The 18,164-nt window shown below is 43.4% G+C and overlaps 1 protein-coding gene across 8 annotated transcripts in view; it reads right to left on the bottom strand.

Annotated features, from left to right (window-relative positions):
- The window catches only part of agrn (agrin), a 428,855-nt gene extending 411,534 nt beyond the window's left edge, over nt 1-17,321 (bottom strand). For 6 of the 8 annotated variants that reach the window (XM_023331734.1, XM_023331746.1, XM_023331750.1 and 3 more), the window contains exons 1-2: nt 16,820-17,320; nt 13,413-13,674 (exon numbers count right to left, since the gene is read on the bottom strand). In XM_023331734.1, coding sequence (XP_023187502.1) covers nt 13,413-13,674; nt 16,820-17,023 — 466 coding nt within the window. In that variant the 5' untranslated portion in view covers nt 17,024-17,320. Of the gene's footprint in view, nt 1-13,412; nt 13,675-16,819 lie in introns of all 8 variants that reach the window. The other 2 variants (XM_023331737.1, XM_023331766.1) reach the window with 1 other exon arrangement.
- Nucleotides 17,322-18,164: the final 843 nt, after the last annotated feature.

Below are 18,164 nucleotides of genomic sequence, written 5' to 3'. Positions count from 1 at the left end.
CCAACCATGAGATTCAACTAATTTCAAGTTAAAACGCAGCTTCACACAAAGACGCTAGCATAAATGTTTGGCTGTTGAACTGAACCGTTCAAGGTAGCTATAAAGCTCATTTTCTATTAGCAGCTTCACAGATCTTTTTTATAAACATCTAATCTAATCTCAACATCTAATCTCTTTTTATAATCTCTTTTTATCTTGGCTTTTTTCTATTCTTCCCCTTTTCTTTCTCCCTGAAGGATAAGTCCTTTTTGATACATTGTTTTGCTAACTTATCTTCTACCGGAGCTTTGGACCTTTGGATGCGCTCTGCACGCTGCACTGCAGCTCAAATAACCGGCGAAGCGTGCATGACCTACCGCGGCCAACAAGGGGGCCCCAAGAGCAAATTTCTTTTTTTCGTTTTGTCCATAAAATAAAGATTTCTACACACATGATCAAATATATATTGTTGTAAAAACAAATCACTTCATGATGAAATTGTGTGTTTTTGTTATTACAATGACAGAAATCATTACCAAAAAAGCAAAACAAAACAAAAACAAAAAAAAAAGTCAGCTCCACTGACGGGGGCCCCTTGGTGGCCCTGGGGCCCCAAGCTGCTGCTTAGTTTGCTTATGCCTTGGACCATAAGCAAAAAGTGTCCATCTGCATCAGATCCAGATTGACAGATTTGGAACATTTTTGAACTTAGGGGGCCACATGTTGGACACTCCAGGATAAAACAGAATATTCACATCTTATCTTCAAAGCCATTTATAGACAATATTATAAATGTCCAAAAATCTTTCTCATCATGTCACTTATGGGGTGCATTAGTTTGGAAAAGGGAGTGTGTGCTGGAATGAAGGCAGAAGCATGGGATGTTTTACAGGAACTGAATGGAATATAATTTTCGCCATGTGATAAAGGTGAATAATCACATGCAACACTAACAAAAAATTTTGTCTGCATCAATGAAGAATCACTCAGCTCAAGATGTTGGATGCTCGAAAGTGAGACGGACGACCTACGGATGATCTGTCCTTTCTACGGAAGCGGATGATCTACTTTCTGATTAATAATCATTTAAATACTTGTGGTCACTTCTCAAGGAGCATTAAAATGTAATTACAGACAATTGATTGATCCTTAAATATGAAAAAAAATCATCAGTGAAATGACTTGACTGCAGAAGTGACTTGAATGCAGTTATCTCTGCAGTCCACACACTTGATCCAAGCACTATTCAAACTATACAAGCACTATTCAAATCAGAAGCATATCAACAGCATATGTCATATGTTTAAATATGACAATATGACAATAAATATGACTTTATGCTACACAAAATTCATAATATTTCCTCACTTTTCACATCCGTGGAAAAATAGTTGTGTCGCATTGAGCTTTAATATCAATATGACAATATCTGAGGGAATTTCAAATTCATCTCAGGAAACTCATGGCTCCCCTGCAAGTGTTATTATGATTAAATTTTTAATATATAAAGTTTTTTTTATTGTATTTTTGAAAGCAAACAAACAGAAAACACTTGGGAATAAGGTCAAATTATGTCAGACTGTATGAAGCACACCTGGTTGTTAAAAGTTTGACAATTTCACAGAACTTTGGATTCCAGCCTAATTACAGGCCAAAGAAAATAAACTGAAGAAAGAGACGTGACAGCAGTAAGAGCACAGAAAAACAGGGACATGAGTTGGACCATAATAGACATGAAATCAACCATTAAAGGAAGGAGAGGTGCTAACAGGAACTAGCTACCTGACATGAAACAGAGACACATGTTTAGGTCATCACCATCAAGATCCGTTGCCGGAACTGAAGATGATAAATGAAAGCAGGAAGCAACACAAACAGATGATGATAAACACAGAAGGAAATGTAAAGGACAAGTCACGAGAGAGAAAGAAGTCTTCATCCTGGGTTTACTTTGACAGTGTTTGGATTTAGAGGGAAATGAAGGGAGAACAGGAAGTAGGTCATACAGAGCTGTTGTACAAGGACCAAAACAACACAGGAAAAACTTCGCATGATTTGTTTTGTGAACTGTCAAAAATCTCCTCTGCTTCCCACCTGTACTACACTCAGATAGACTTTACATCCCAACTGACTGAGAGTAAACCTTAAAAACAAGCTAATTTATCACAAATTATGTATTTTATATTCTCAATACAATTTTTTTTTTATTTTGTCAAGATGTACATCCAGAACACGTCATCCCACTGTTCCCCTCCTCGCCTGTGGGGGTGATGCACCAAGAACCACTGAGGGAAACATAAAAACCTCTGAAGGGGGTGTGCTGTGGTGACGTAGGGGATAGCGCGACCCACGTTTGGAGGCCTTGAGTCCTCGACGCGGCTGTCACGGGTTCGATTCCCGGATCTGGCGATATTTGCCGCATGTCTTCCCCTTCTCTCCTTCCCCCCTTTCCTGTCAGCCTACTTTCATATAAGGGACACAGAGCCCACAAAAGACGCCCTAGAGGGGGAAAAAAATAAATAAAAACCTCTGAAGAAGACACTGAGCGCAATTACCTTCTTCACCAAATGGAAACCAAAACAAAGTTTTGCTTTGTTTAATGTCTGCATTGAGATGAAAAATGAAAATAAAACCTTCAATACTTGAGACGAGGCCAGAGGTTCATCTGAAGACCTGCAATGCCATGATTCAGATCAGAGTCCCAACCAAAATCCAACATATAGCACGATGTGAAAATGACCGTTTAGAGAAGCTCTCCGTGTAACGAGCCTGAGCTGGTTTGTAATAAAGAAGAACGGGTAAAAATGCCATTAGCTTGATGTGCTAAGTGTCATGTTCTGTGTTTTCTGTGTATTTATTTCAAGTTTTCTGTGTCCCTGAGTCTTCATGTTGTCCTGTCTTCCCCTTGATTGTTTCCCAGGTGTGTCCCGTTTCTGTGATTACCCTCCCGTGTATTTAATGTCACCTGTGTCTCAGCGTCTCTGTCGGGTCCTCGTCTAATGTGCGTTCTGTCCTCCGTGTTATCCAGTCGTTTTAACGGTTGCTACCGGCGTCGAGCCCTGGCTTCCGCTCGGCCGTGCTGCCCGTTGCTGGACTTTGTTTTTCTTTATTAAAATCACTTATTCATCTTACCTGGGTCTACAGCGTCTGCCTCACCACCTCAACACCCGCAATTCATGACAGAAGGACCCGACCAAAAGTACGGTGAGGCACGCTAATTACATTATGGATTCAGGAGGCTTGTGGAGTACAATCGAGGACTATGTGGCAAGCCCGTATTCGGCTCATCGGCGACTGAATATAGCCACGCGCATGGTCCTCATGCTGGACTATTGGATCCCGCGTCTTCCGCACCTGGGTCTGGCAGAGTTGCAGCAGGAGGCAGAGAAGAAACGCCTGACGGCAATTGCTGTGCTGAAGGGTAACCCTGTGTCTCCCAAGCCTCACAGTTTCTCCGCCAGCCCAGACCCAGCTCCAGTTCCGGGACCAGTAACGCCAGCTTCTCCGGGACCAGCACCTCCAGCCGGCGCATCCGAGCCCACAGCCCCTGCTTCTCTGCCTCTCACCGCCGCTGCTCCGGATCGTCCGCCTCTCGTTGCTGCTCCCGCTCCTGAGACTGCTCCAGCCGTTGTTCCCATGGTGATGGGATTCCAGGCAGCCCGCCTGGCACCTGGCCGACAGGCGGCGCGGCTGAGGGCGTTTCCTGCCCCAGTAAGCGGGTTATCGGCCCCAGTTAGTGGGTGTTTCTTTAGTTCCAGTACCGAGCCTCTCAGGGTTCCTCCCGAGACCCCGACTCTCAGCGTTCCTCCCGAGACCCCGACTCTCAGTGCTCCACCCGAGACCCCGCCCCTCAGTGTTCCTGAATCTCCGCCCCTCAGTGTTACAGAGTCTCCGCTCCTCAGGGTTCCTGAGTGTCCGCCCGTTAGTGTTCATGAGTCTCAGCCTCTTAGTGCTCGTCGTCGCCGCCTCTGGGCGGCCCCCGGGACTCCTTGTCGTCGTCGCCGCCTCTGGGCAGCCCCCGGGACTCCAGCACCGCGGGCGACCGCTGGACCACCTCCGTGGTTCCCGCCTCCTTTGCCTCCGCCCACCCTGTGGGTAGTTTTTTGTTGTTTTTGGACTCTTGGCCCTTCCTGTGCCTCCGCCCACTCTGTTGGGTTGTTTTGTGTTTTTATGGACTCTGGCCCCCTGTCCAGCGCCCCTCCGCCCACCCTTGTTTTTTTTTTTCTTGGACAATTTTTTTGGGGGCGTCTAGTAGCCTCCCTTGAGGGGGGGGTACTGTCATGTTCTGTGTTTTCTGTGTATTTATTTCAAGTTTTCTGTGTCCCTGAGTCTTCGTGTTGTCCTGTCTTCCCCTTGATTGTTTCCCAGGTGTGTCTCGTTTCTGTGATTACCCTCCCGTGTATTTAATGTCACCTGTGTCTCAGCGTCTCTGTCGGGTCCTCGTCTAATGTGCGTTCTGTCCTCCGTGTTATCCAGTCGTTTTAACGGTTGCTACCAGTGTCGAGCCCTGGCTTCCGCTCGGCCGTGCTGCCTGTTGCTGGACTGTGTTTTTCTTTATTAAAATCACTTATTCATCTTACCTGGGTCTACAGCGTCTGCCTCACCACCTCAACACCCGCAATTCATGACACTAAGCTGGTGCCGACACACCCCAACAGAGCGCCGTAATTACAGTCAGAGCTGAGCAATGTGTGCACTGCGGCCATTAACACCAGGAAAAATGGTCTGCTGTTTCCTATGTTTGATGTCCAAGTTAAACTTCTGTAAACTATTTATGTGGAAAATGTCCTTAAACCATGTCGTCCCAGATATAGTTAGCAAACACAAACTTCTGGAACAAATATACTGTAGATGTTTTCTTCTGCCATTTTCTCTTGATGTGAGAAACTCTGGAGTTACAGCCTAGCTGACCTAAATACAAACCAACCAAATACCCCAGAGTCTCCTTCAAAGACCTCTCTCTAAACCTGATGTGTCTACGTTGCAACAGCTAGCCGCTGCGCTCGCCGCAGCAGCAGCCCGCTCCAGAACTGCAGCATCGGGAATTCTGTCACGGCTCCAGTTCCTGGAGGGAGCCCAGTTCTCATGCAGGCCTCTGAGCCTCTCCAAGCTCTTTATGTTGGATTGAAGAGACATGTTTCCGGGTCAGTGTCCGTCCAAGGCCTAGCTCAGAACCTGCTGTGTCACTTTTTAATTTCCTGACCTAAACTAAAGGGAAGCTTAACTGGGACTTTGACACAGCTGAAATCTGCTTTTCAGTTCCATACACCTTCAGAAAGTCCCGTTTGTTTGACTGTCCTCTTAATCTGTCCCAGGGGCGCCACCAGAAATCTTTTGCCCCATGACAAAATATGAAATTGTGCCCCAACTTTGCAGCTGCTCTTACAATTTCGTGAATCTATCTGACCCATCAAAACCGTCACAATTTCAAAGGCCTGCAACTGCCTTGCGTTCTTTGGTCAAATACTAATGCTAGCACAATATTCACTGCTAGTGAATTTTACATGCAACAGTCCACAAATAGATTGCTTAATTTTTTTTATTAGTTTTACCTTATTGAAATGTCTCTCCCCAGCAGAAACAGTTACAGGCAACGCAACGTGCAAAATATACATGAAGCAATCCAGCAACTACATGGCATTTTGTTCAAGCTGCAGTTTATAACTTAAATGAAAATATGTTTTTTCCACATCTGTTAAAGCTGTCACCATGTCATGACAGTTTGCTATAAAACAAGTAATCTGTGAAAAGATCAATCTCCTTCACCTCCTCCCTGAGCTGCTGCTGCTGTCTAAAGAAATCCACCGTTTTGACCAAAAACAACCAATCAGAACCAGGAGGAGGGTCTTAGTGCTGTCAATTATCCTCATTCACTCGCTGCTAGAGGGGCTAATGGAGGATTTTATAAAGATTGTTTTAATTTCTGTGAATAATGAATTGTTTTTATTGTGTAACTGTAAAAAGAGTAGAGAGACAGGAAAAATCCCTGGAATGATGCTAACTATCTTGTCATTGAACACATATTGCTCACCTTTTTCACTGGGACAGGGTGAGGGGTTATGCTGGTATCGGGACTAGAGCTGCTGCTGATTGATTCATCTGTTGTTAAGTGTCGTAGGAGATACATGAACAAGTTAAATATATGAATATGTTGTTAATTTCTTTCCTTCATTCATGGAATACATAACTTGGTCATTAAATGCTAATGAAATGGAGGCAAACAGTAGTATGTAGCTAAGCTAACTGTGCTAAATGGTTGATAATCACACAGTCTACCCACCTCTCTTGGAGAAAAACTGGGCTATATATTGACACTCTTGTATTTTTTTTCTCTTTCTTTTTGTAAACCTAACTTTATTATTTTTCCTAAGTAGCATAGTAACCGCCACAGTCGCTCTTGTCTTCCACTGACTGCTGCTGAACATTGTCACCATCAAGTGCTAAGCAGGAACGAACCGTTTCATGCAGGGGGGTGTTCAGTGCAAATATGGCTGTGTGCTTTTTGGTCTGGGAGTGATAACATTTAATTTTTACTGCTAAAACAATTTTAAAAACACTATATGATTAATTTTGTAATTGACAGGACCCCCAATTTTTTTCTATTTCAATAAGAAAAAGAAAATATTTTGTGGGAGGGCCCCCTGTCGGTCAGGGGCCCTTGAACTGTCCCAACTTTTATACATAAGGGTTAGGGCTATGATTGGATAGATCAGGGGCGCCATATATACATGGCGCCCCTGATCTGTCCAATCATTTTGAATACATAACTTGGTCAATAACTGACATTTTTTACATCAAGCAATAATCTATTCAGAGCAGAGGCAGATTACTGGAAGATCAGACATTCAAAACTGATTTTTCAGTCATTAAATGCATGATAATTAAGGAGTGAAGTCAGGTTCATGCTGAGTGTGACAATCAACAAGTTTGAGTTTCTCTTAAGATTCAAACTAGAAGATAAAGAAGATGATGGGGAAAAGTCATCTTAACAAAAAGATAAATGCTTGTCATGTTAGCATTCCTAACTTTTCCTTAATCAGATTTTTAAAGTTTGGCCCATTTTAAAGTGTAAATACAAAGTTTCACTATGAAGATATTGCAAACATTTCTACAGTAAAACCTGGACAAATGAATCTGAGTAAAAATCTGAGTAAAAAAAAGAGGTACATAAACATTTACTACTCATTTACAGCAAACATTTTTACAATGATCGAACTTTAAGACCAGCAAAAATCCACAAACAGGCAGGGTGGATGGACGAACAGACGGATGGTTTTATAGGTATTCAGATGAAGGACAGACGGGTGGATGGACGAACGGACAGGTGGGTTTAGATGAGAGGATGTGGGAAAAAGTCTGGAACTCCACATCTTCTTCCAGACTATTGTTTTTCCAAACTTATCTAAACTGGTAAATGGTTTAAAACTAATTCTGGACTTTCCACACTGCTCCCGTTTGTGTCTTTATGGTACATCTGTTTCTCTTTCTCATAATAATGTGAACTTCATCAGAAGTGATTTCCCGTTTCTTCATGGGTCAAAAGCTGAGAGGTTTTGAAATCATTCCCACAGCCAAGTGCCAATGCTTCATTATAGAAAGTCAAAATAAAAATTGGAGAGGTAGAGCATTACAATAATTTATAATTGTTCTATTTTGCATCAATGCATCTTGCCAAAAAACAAATCACAGATCTAGTTTAGAGATTGACAAGATCAAAATAAGCATAGTGTTTTGCTTCTGATTTGCTTCTGGACATATTTAATTTCACGGTCCTTGTTACTATGCACACTGCTGGAGCACATAATGACAAACGTGTTCCCACATGAGAGATGCTAGAATGCTAGCTCTATCACCTGCTCTATCACCACCATCTGTGATCCTTATCGCCAGCAGAGATTCATCCTGATCCTGCTGGGATGGAGGCCAGGCCCAGCAGACTGCGGTTAAGTGGCCCATTCCTGCCTTACTCTCTTCCATCTTTCATGGCTTTTTCATTTCAGAGTCCTTTATTACCATGCCAAGTGGGGATCAGCACTTCCACATTTTTAATTAAAATCGAAAACCTGCAATAACACTGGAAACTCCAAGGGTTCGCTGGCAAATGGGTCTGGCGTTTTTGTTTCTGCCTTTAAGCCTCTGTTACTGTTTCATCAAGACCTTCCATCAGTTCTGTTCACTTCACCGAGTAAAACGTCCTGACACAATCCAAACAGGATGTACAGATTTATAGAGGACACACCTTCATATAAAGCAAATGAACTCTACGGCCTTAATCCGCTCAAAGAGACTGAGAAGAATCCCAATCCTTCAAAAGTCCCTCGTCTGACTTCCCATGACTCCCCAAAGACAAAAAGCTGCTTGTGTGGACATGGACTGGAAGAAGAGCCCCGGTGCTTTACTTCAGTCAACAGGGCGCGGCCGTATAGAGTTATCACACACTTTCCAGCACACAATAAAATGAATTCCATCTACCCATCTGGAATTACCCCAAAAAGCTGTGCGTTTCCCTACCAGGGAAATTAGGGGGTTGTCGAGTTTCCCGGTGAAGGGGTAAAAGTTTAATCTATCTGCAGAGTTTCCCCTGTAAGATGAAATCATGAGCAGGTGGCAGAGCAGGGTAATATTTTAATTAGAAGGTTGTAAAACCTGCAGCAGCTTTCCCCAGAGCATTTTAAAGCAGAAGCAGAAATAAAACGAAGGAAATCATAAAGTTTTAAATAAAACTTTATCTATGGGGAAGACGTGCTGCAGTAACGTCCCAATCAAGTCTAAATCTCACAATCTGAGGATGTTTTTAATTCAACAAGCTGCAGAAAAACTGGCATGTTTCCTATGAAAGCTTGCAGGGAGAACTAACCCTAAACATCTTGTTATCATTCTATCATTATCTCTTCACATATCAAGAAGGTAAAGGAGGGGGGAGGCAGGTTAGGAATCCAGGCCTCCTCCTTCCACAAACAGTAAGGGGGAAAAGCTCAAAGTTCTCAGCAACTCATTCACTGAGAAGCAATGGAGCAGGAGAGGGAGGAGGGACGGCTGAAACAGTCATCCCACATCCCACCCACCCTGGGAAGCATTCCACTCTTCTGTCTGCTCACAGTCATTAAGCAAGACCACCTGCTGCTACACCAGAACCCTCATCAGGTTCTCCAGAAGCCCAGTTAACCCATCAATAGCCAGCCGTTGCACCGCTGTACACATGTATCATATGAAGTCAAAAAGAAACTCCGTCATAACAACACTATGGGATTTAAATAGACACAACACAAAAAGGACAAAGAAACGATCTCTGATACAGCTGTGGAATGACTCTACATAGGAGATAAAAAAAGAGAGAAGAGAAGGGGAGGAGGGATGGAGACTGGAGGAAGAAACAGTGCTTTGTTGCTGTTCTCCGTCAGGGCCTCCGGGGGAAAGACTGACATCAAGTTATCAAGAGCTGAAACAAAAGCAGCTGATAAACAGAGCAAGACAGATACCATCTCCCTGCGGCTCAACGCTTCTCCATCAAGGTGCTTCCTCTCTCCCAAAGGCCCGTCACTCCCACCTCCTCTCTTTGCTGATGACAAATTGGAATAAAAATGTCAATAAATAGAAGAAATGTTGCTTTTTCTATTGGGAGTTCATCCACCCTTAAATAAAAAACAGCTTCAGGTGTATAGATCATCAGTTTTCAGACAGTCGGACCAAAGAGAAGATCTTTGTCTTTTAACCCAGAGCTGACAGTTTGATCATCAACACTTTAAATATTAACAATCGTAAAATAACTAAATCAATAACCTCAGTAACATCAGCATCATTAATATCCATTCATCTTTTATCATATCCCCTTATCCCTAGTGAGGTCATGAGGGCTGCTGGTGCCTATCTTCAGAGGTCAGAGGGCGAGAGGCGGGGTCACCATGGACAGGTCACCAGTCTATCAGGGTAACATCATTAATAATTACAATAAATATGTGGATAAAGTGTTACCACGTCATAAAACTCAATAAAAACCAGCAACCATGTGATGATGCTATCTAACACACAAAGACTCAATTCAACAATTCTCTGACTAAATTGGTCTTGAATGCTAAAATTCAATCAGCTAAGCAAAAACTAAGCAGCAATTTTTGAAGCAATTAATGGAGCTTTGAACTGTTACATTTCTGACTTTGTGTAGCCGCTAGCTGTGGTTTACTGCTAGTGCAAACGTACATGTCAGAACAGTTACTACAAAAGTGTTACCACATAAGCATAATCATACTTGCACATTTTAAAGTAAATCCTTAGTAGGACTTTAGAACTGCTAACTTACAGTCCTGCAGCAGCTCATATACTGCAGCCCTAACACTAACTTGTCCAGAAACACATCAATACTATAATTATCTCCCTAAAACTGTCATCAGACAACAAAAATCTAAAAATTGGTATAAGCAATCTTACAATTCCTATGGCAATGTGGAACTGCTAAATAACAGCGGAGATAGCTGTGCTACAGTACTAACGTTATAATGCATAGAATCAATCACTACTAATTATCATTCACTGTCACAAATGAGCCAAAATCTGTAAATTACACTTAAATGTCTCTTCAATCTTTGAAGCAACCACCTAATGTGAATTTACTATTGTACTATCCTATAGTTAGTGGTGCTGCAGTGCTAATGTTTGCATACAGAAATTCTCAGTAAAATTATTATGTCTCTGAATGATTCACCCTCATCTATGGTCATGAGCTCTAGGTCATGACTGAAAGAACGAGATCACGGATACAAGCGGCCGAAATGGGTTTTCTCCGTAGGGCGGCTGGGCTCTCCCTTAGAGATAGGGTGAGAAGCTCAGTCATCCGGGAGGGACTCAGAGTAGAGCCTCTGCTCCTTCACATCGAGAGGAGCCAGTTGAGGTGGCTCGGGCATCTGGTCAGGATGCCTCCTGGACGCCTCCCTGGTGAGGTGTTCCGGGCACGTCCCAGCGGGAGGAGGCCCCGGGGAAGACCCAGGACACGCTGGAGGGACTATGTCTCTCGGCTGGCCTGGGAACGCCTCGGGATTCCCCCGGAGGAGCTAGAAGAAGTGGCCGGGGAGAGGGAAGTCTGGGCCTCCCTTCTGAAGCTGCTACCCCCACGACCCGACCTCGGGTAAGCGGAAGAAGATGGATGGATGGATGAATGATTCCCACGTGGTAAAAATAGTCAAATTAAGCGTGAATAATTCTTCATATGTATAGGTAATTTCTTTACACTAGTTCTTAAACTGTATCTTTTCTTTTCCAGTAGCTCCTAGTTATGATTCTAGCCTGAAAGTAAAAAAGCAAAAAAATAGAAGATTGGGTTTGACCTGTTTTCTAACATCCTCATCTACTACAGAATTACAGCTAACAATATTCTTGTTAGCATCTTCGCCTGTGAAAAAATATTGACTTTCAGTGCTGTGTTACTGCTGAGTCAAATGGGAGGGGGGCGGGAGGGGAGGTCTCCACTTCCTAATGATTGCTCTACATTATAACACATGAAGCCAAGTGAGCACTGAGTCTTGTAAACTCTAGTTTATGGAGTGCAAATTGGTGCCCAACAGATACCATATATACACACTGAGTGACCAGAAAGCTAGTAGATAGATTTATATATATACTGTATAAACAAATCTAAAATATGATCCCTGAAGGCAGTCATCTTCATGCACTCCTGGTCCAAAATAACAAATATCCCCCTCCAAAACAAACATCCCTCCTCACACTTCATGAGTTCAAATGTACAAACAAAAATCCCTTGTTTTCCTTTTTTTTAACTTTACATCATTTGTCTTGTTTTCCTTCATGCAACTGCCCCCTACTCAAGGCTTTCAGTAGCAAAGGCGCTCTCACAAAGCCTTTTTTCTTCCACCTCAGACAATCCACCTCCCCGTCTATACTCTGCCAGGCATTCCTGAGTCTATCCTAGCTATCGAAAATGTCAAGAATGAGGAGAGAAGCAGAGGAGGGTAGCAATGAGCACTGCGGCAGGTAGAGTCTTGTCCCGCTGCGCACACTTCCCACAGTCTCTGGGGTTAGTACATGCATGGAACAGATGGGATCTCACTTGACTCCCTTAATTAAAACTCTTCACTTGAACAAGCCTCAGAGCTCATTCTCCTCTGGATGAAGGCATTTGAGCTAATTATCGGGCCAGTTTCATTCCAAAAAACAACAGAATGGAGAAGTTATGAAGGGGACAGAGATGAGAAGTGTCCTTAGATATGAGGAGCTCCACGGAAAAGTTTTGATCTTTTCACACACTGGTGTGTTTAAACTCAAGTACAGTTTGATCACTTTTTAAATTATTCATCTGACCGTAATCCTTCAACTGACAACATGACCAAATCAGGTTATGCAAAGCAAACGTTTGTGGAACACTTAAAACAGAAACAGCACATTCTACACACATTTTTTTCCTCTCCAGGAGTCTGAGAAGAAAAAGAAGAAAAGGGGAGTGGAAAGACCAAGCAGACCAACAGTAACCAACAGTAGAAAGTCTTATGTGTGTGCCAAGTGCAACTTAACACTGCAAACAAGCTCCATCCATTGGAACATTGAGCCACCCAGAGCTGGGAGGTGATTCATGCTCTGCATCACTTCACCCCCCAACCCCCACCCCACTCCCCTCATGCCGATTGGCGACTTACAATCAAACTCTGAACCACTGTGAAGCTTGTCCAGCAGCAGAAACCAGTGAAACAGCAGCAGGTTCACTGCTCACCAGTATGGGGCCACTTCCCACTAAAGTCTGGTAGTTTCAGTCTGTGCTCAAATTTATTAGTTCCAGCTGCACTATTTATCTTATAAGAGCCTGACAAATTAGTTCTGAACCAAGAAGATCAAACTGTAACAGTCGCTAATTAACTTGTGCCCTGCTGAAAGGAATGTAGTAAATACCCTCCAAAAATCCCACAATCGTATGTGGTCGTCATTTAGCCACCAATTTAGGGCTTTCTTTTGACTCCTTGTCCTTTTTATTAAGTGCTTTGCAATGAAGTTAAAATCAAGAAGCTTGGAAAGAAACTGCATGAACCTGAAGTTCCTAAAATCCTTTGTGTGCGTTTGTAAAAGTAAAGGAGTTCAGACTTAATAAAACAGCAAGGGTTGGAAGTTTCTATAACCGATGTACCCATGATCCTACAACTTGTTTATCAGTCAACGTTCCTCAAGGCTTCATTGACAGGTTGGCACCACACCACAGAAACGACGTCTCTAAAATGACTCAGCTGGTCTTGTTTCATGAGGTTTGGGGAAACTTTACCACCGTGAGCCTGAGGCTGTGTCATTGTAGCAGCCACCTGCAACTGAAATCCTGTCTGTCTTTGGAAAACAGAACGCTTTGGCACATTGTAAGCCAGTACGTGCTCAATGCTCTGGAGATGTACCCCAACATCTACAGGAAGCTAAAACTTTCCAGATTGGATGTACCGGTTCCTCACCTTCAACACAGTGTTCCACTTCCTCCAGGTTGCGAAGAGTAATCCTCATCAGACTCGAGTTGAGCATCAGTTCGTTCTTGTGGTTCGGCCCCACTGACTCCGGGGCGAGGTTGAGAAAAAATATGCGGGTGTCACCTGTGGCCACCTGGTTGTCACAGATGCGAGGATTGCCAAACCCGCCGATCGTCACCTTGTTGCCTCCGTCCAGCAGAATCACCCGGTTGATGCTGGACTTTCCTTTTAAGTAGCGCCAAACTCTGACCTTTAGAAATAGAGGGAAGAAAACCAAGAATGGCATTTGTTTTACTCAATATTACAATAGAAATTTTAAAAAACTACTACAACCTGCTTGCATAGGTGTTCACACCATAAGCTAGTGCTTTGCTGAAACGTCTTCTGATTGAATTTCTTTGATTTGTCTGTAAGCATCCCACATCTTTACTTAAAAATTTTGCTCTTGCAAAGTTATCAAAATCTCTTGTCCATTCTACATCTTCAGGTGTGCTTTCATTACAATGGGTTATTACAAAATTAAAGATCCTTTTGTTTCTTCAAGACATGAGGACTGTTGGTAAGGATTCTCCCAACTACTTCCATCTGAAGAAACAGAAACTTAAAGCATGATCATGCCACCACCATGTTGAACTACAGGTACAGAATTATGTTTCGCAGCTTTTCTTTCTGTTCTTGACAAATAACAAATACAGGGGTTATTTGTTGGGCACAAATTCCTTCAGCTCCTTCAGATGCAACAAAACTGTTATAACAATTCATGTTAAAATAAAATAAAATTGTTTTAAAAAAACATAACAGGTTTAAATCTGTTAATGTTCCTATTCTCCACTTTGTGACTACAGTGTATGATGAACGATAGTCACAAACTCAAATCACTATCACTGGTTCTGATATACATATATACTATATAAATATACTGGAGTATTTTAACCTTTCAAAGCTTTCAAACTAGCTAATGGAGGTTTTTTAACATCACACTTGTTTTAACTGGGGTATTTACACACAAAGCAGCAGGTTTGATATTTCATGTCATTATCAAACTTTAACCTAAAAAAAAAGTAGGGCTTTTTCTTGTGTTTCATCAGTGACAGAATTGAGACAGAACTGTCTATCTCAGAAAGCAAATTCATGTTTTATGCTGACTCACTGGAAGATTTTGTGTTACATATTAGCCATCTTTTCTCATTTCAGCATTTGGAAGAGGGTTTCTGTTACCGGATAAGCTGCTGTGCCTCTAATCTGCCCCATTCACTGATCGGATGGAAGGGAAGCTGGGCAGAAAAAAAGAGAGGAGCAAACGAGCTGACCAAACACAACTTGTTTATTTTTCACAGATTTTAGACTGGCCCACCACGAGTCAGATATGGTGCAAAAGTTAGTTGCACAATGAACAAGCAAAGGAAGGAAGACACAGGATGGTGGGGAGGAAAGCTGTAGTTGCTGGCTAACAGTTTAGAATTTTACAGATTCAAATAACTTTAAAGCAATTTCTGCTTTTGACGCTGCAGTAGTTGTTTGCTATCACTCCAATATACGGTACATAAAATCTCTGTCCTATTTGTCATATCAATATGTGCAATATTGCTGTGGGAAAGTCACAATGATGGAAGACAAAGATAAAAGCAACAAAAGCTTAATATCATTATAATTATTAATATTAAACATTAATACTGAAATGTTGCATGTTTTCCACAAATTGCATGACCCTCAGTTTGCAGAACTCACTCTGACAGACAGCCCAAAAATAAAGCAGAACCAGCAAAGCTTCAGGTCCTGGTATTGGGTGAATCTCATGCTGATCAGGCAGAACATTATAAAGATCTGTTAAACACTGCTTTAGTTTTACCACCAAAACAGTTAAGACCTAGTGAGGTTTGGACTCCATTAAAGCTTCAATGATATGGTGTGATATCTGGAACCAGTAACATAAAGTCCAGTAAAGTTTGGGTTCCTTCAATCAGATTGTTGTCTGATAGACCAGTGGCCCCCAACCTTTTTAGTCGCGCAGACCGGTCAGCCCTTCGCAACTTTGCTGCGGACCGGGGGTGGAGGGTGGGAGTGGGGGTGGGGTACTCATTCTGCTGCAAGTTGGCTCAATTTTGACGCGCAAGACGTAACCGGTAAAATCCGGTTTAGGAATTTCAAAATAAAAGATCCGGAATACTTCATTATTTCTTGCGCGGCCGGGTGGTTGGGGACCACTGTGATAGATGACTGGATTGGGATCTGGGCAACTTCAAGGAAAAGGCAACACATCAAACTCATTGAGCTCCTCAAACCATTCTGTCTAAGAAACCATGTGCATTGTTTGTATGGTTGACAAATACTCTTAGGTGATCCAAGTTTCCCTACAGAACATTGCCTGACCATGACACCGCCTTGACCGGCTTGCCAATGTCTTGCTGCAACACACCACTTTAAACATGATGTAGAAGACAACATTCATCGGCCCACACCGCTTTCTTCTAACGTTTGTCCAGTTCTGAGGGTCACATGCCCACTGAACGGACCCCAACCCAACTGCAGCACACTGTGTGTTCTGACCCTTTTCTACCAGAACTGCTTTCTTCAGGATTCTGACCTTCAGTAACTCCTCTGTAGGATCTAACCACATGAAGCCAGCCTTCGCTCTCCAAGTGAGTCATGAACTTGTTCCTGTTCACCAGTTACTAGACACTGACCAGTGCAGAACAGGAACGCCCTGCAGGAGCTGCAATTTTGGAGATGCATCATAATTTGGGCTCTGTTTTGTCAAACTCATTCAGGCCTTTCAAACACATCAACTATGCTCCATCGGTAAACTTAATCATTGCAAAGCAACTTTTCCTCCTGAATGTGAGTCTCTGTGGGAACTTGGAGTGAACTTTCACCACATTCCCTCCCTGAAGGCGTTGCTGCTTCTGCCGGAAGTCACAGATATCTGGTCTGTGGTGGGATTTGTCAGCACCACCACAGAATAAATCAAGACTCAGGATATTATCCCTGCGGCAACAGGAAAAAGACAGGTTGCATATTTCCAGTTATTACGGCGGTAGTGAGAGTTACCAAGTCGGAAAGCATGGAGCTTCCTGCCGCAGTGTGTTCTGGATGATTGCATGCTCTGTTAGGCCTGCTTCTTAACTGTGCAAATGCTGAGTGGAAATGTAAAGAAACGCATGTAGTGACTGTATTCCTGAAGGTAAGTGGATGTGAAGGTGGATTTCCTGCCAGTGGGCGGGTAGCCGCGGACAAGGTGTTTCAAATGAAAGCTTCAAATGAGTTGGGAGAAAAATTCTGCGGCCTTCATGGGACTTCTGTAAAGTCCAGAAAGCCACTGGGCAGGTGCCTGAACGCACCACTGCGGATCCCTTCACAAGATAACGCGTTTCCGAACCTCACTGTCAAACACTTACCTTGCAGTAATAGGTCTTATGCACAGGGTCCATGTTGAAAATTTCGTCCACGGTTCCGGTTAGGACCACGTTGGCTTCCTCCTCCCGGTCCTCCAGGTTTTTCTCCGGACAACTGGCGGCGCACGGCGGCCACAGGGGAGCCAGGACCAGCCCCGCCAGGAGCAGCGCTGCCCGGCCAGCCCGGAGTGTCCGCTGCGAAGCCATGACCGCCGCTCGGATGGACCCGGAGAAAAGTTTACTTTTCTCTGCTTAAATTGAACTCTGAGCCGCCTGGTGTTTGCAGACACCAACTCCACAAGTATTTCTTAGGCAGTTTTCTTCTTCTAGATGTTACACCGAGTCCTCTCCGCTACTTCCCAGCGGTATGCGCGGTTTCTCTTTCACCTTGCAGCCCTGCTCGTCGCATCTGCAGCCGGGTTCAAAATCCCTCTCTGCCGCCGCCGGCTGGGAGTCCAGGAGGGAGAAGGAGGAAGGGCCAGGGATCTCTCTGTCTCTGTCTCTCTCTGTCTCTCTCTCTCTCTCTCTCTCTCTCTCTCTCTCTCTCTCTCTCTCTCTCTCTCTTCAGGAATGTAACCACTCTTCTGCTTTCCGCTCATCCCCCCACCCCACCGTCTCTACACACGCACACACACCCCCTCTCACACACACACACTTCCAAAAGATTTGCATGCAATCTGAATTGCTGATCCCAGAAGTGAGGTGTGTGATGATGGTGAGGGGCTGCACGCCGGAATGCCTGCAGAAGGTGGTTGTCCAACGCCGCCCCCCGTCGGACAGACACTGTCTTTACCTCGGGTCCCATCAGTGACCTTCACTTGCATGTCCGCCACCTCCTGCAGGTGGATGCACTTTTGTGTTCGGAAATTCTTTAAACTTCCCGAAGCAAACACAGTTTTATTTACCTGAATACTTTGATTTATGTGCTTGTCAGTCATTTCTTGTCCCTTGGATCAGACTTCACAGACAGATTACAGGGGCAGCAGGCCAGGAGCCCAAATTTTTGAAATTTATTTAACAAATGAATGTACTTTATATGAAACTCATAGGTCAATATCATGCAAATTGTATTAATCAATATTCAAGTATTTGAAAATTATGAAGTCGTAGATTATTTCTGTGGGAACATGGAGTTATTGGCTAGAAGATGTATTAAACCTTTCATCAGTTCATACCTACAACTACCTAATTATGTACTGTAATTTGCATTTGTAGAATAATTTTTCCTCTTACTGTTACCTCCCATCATTCTCCTCAACGGCACAATAAAACAACTGACTAGCTTTTATGGCTTTTGATTTTATTGTACCAACCCAAAATTATTGCTGGCCCCACCCGGGCCCCATGC

This window comes from Xiphophorus maculatus, chromosome 1, assembly GCF_002775205.1.
Source record: "Xiphophorus maculatus strain JP 163 A chromosome 1, X_maculatus-5.0-male, whole genome shotgun sequence".
NCBI lineage: Eukaryota > Metazoa > Chordata > Actinopteri > Cyprinodontiformes > Poeciliidae > Xiphophorus > Xiphophorus maculatus.
Note: the sequence above shows the minus strand (reverse complement) of the source record. Positions and strands in the feature narration are given on the sequence as shown.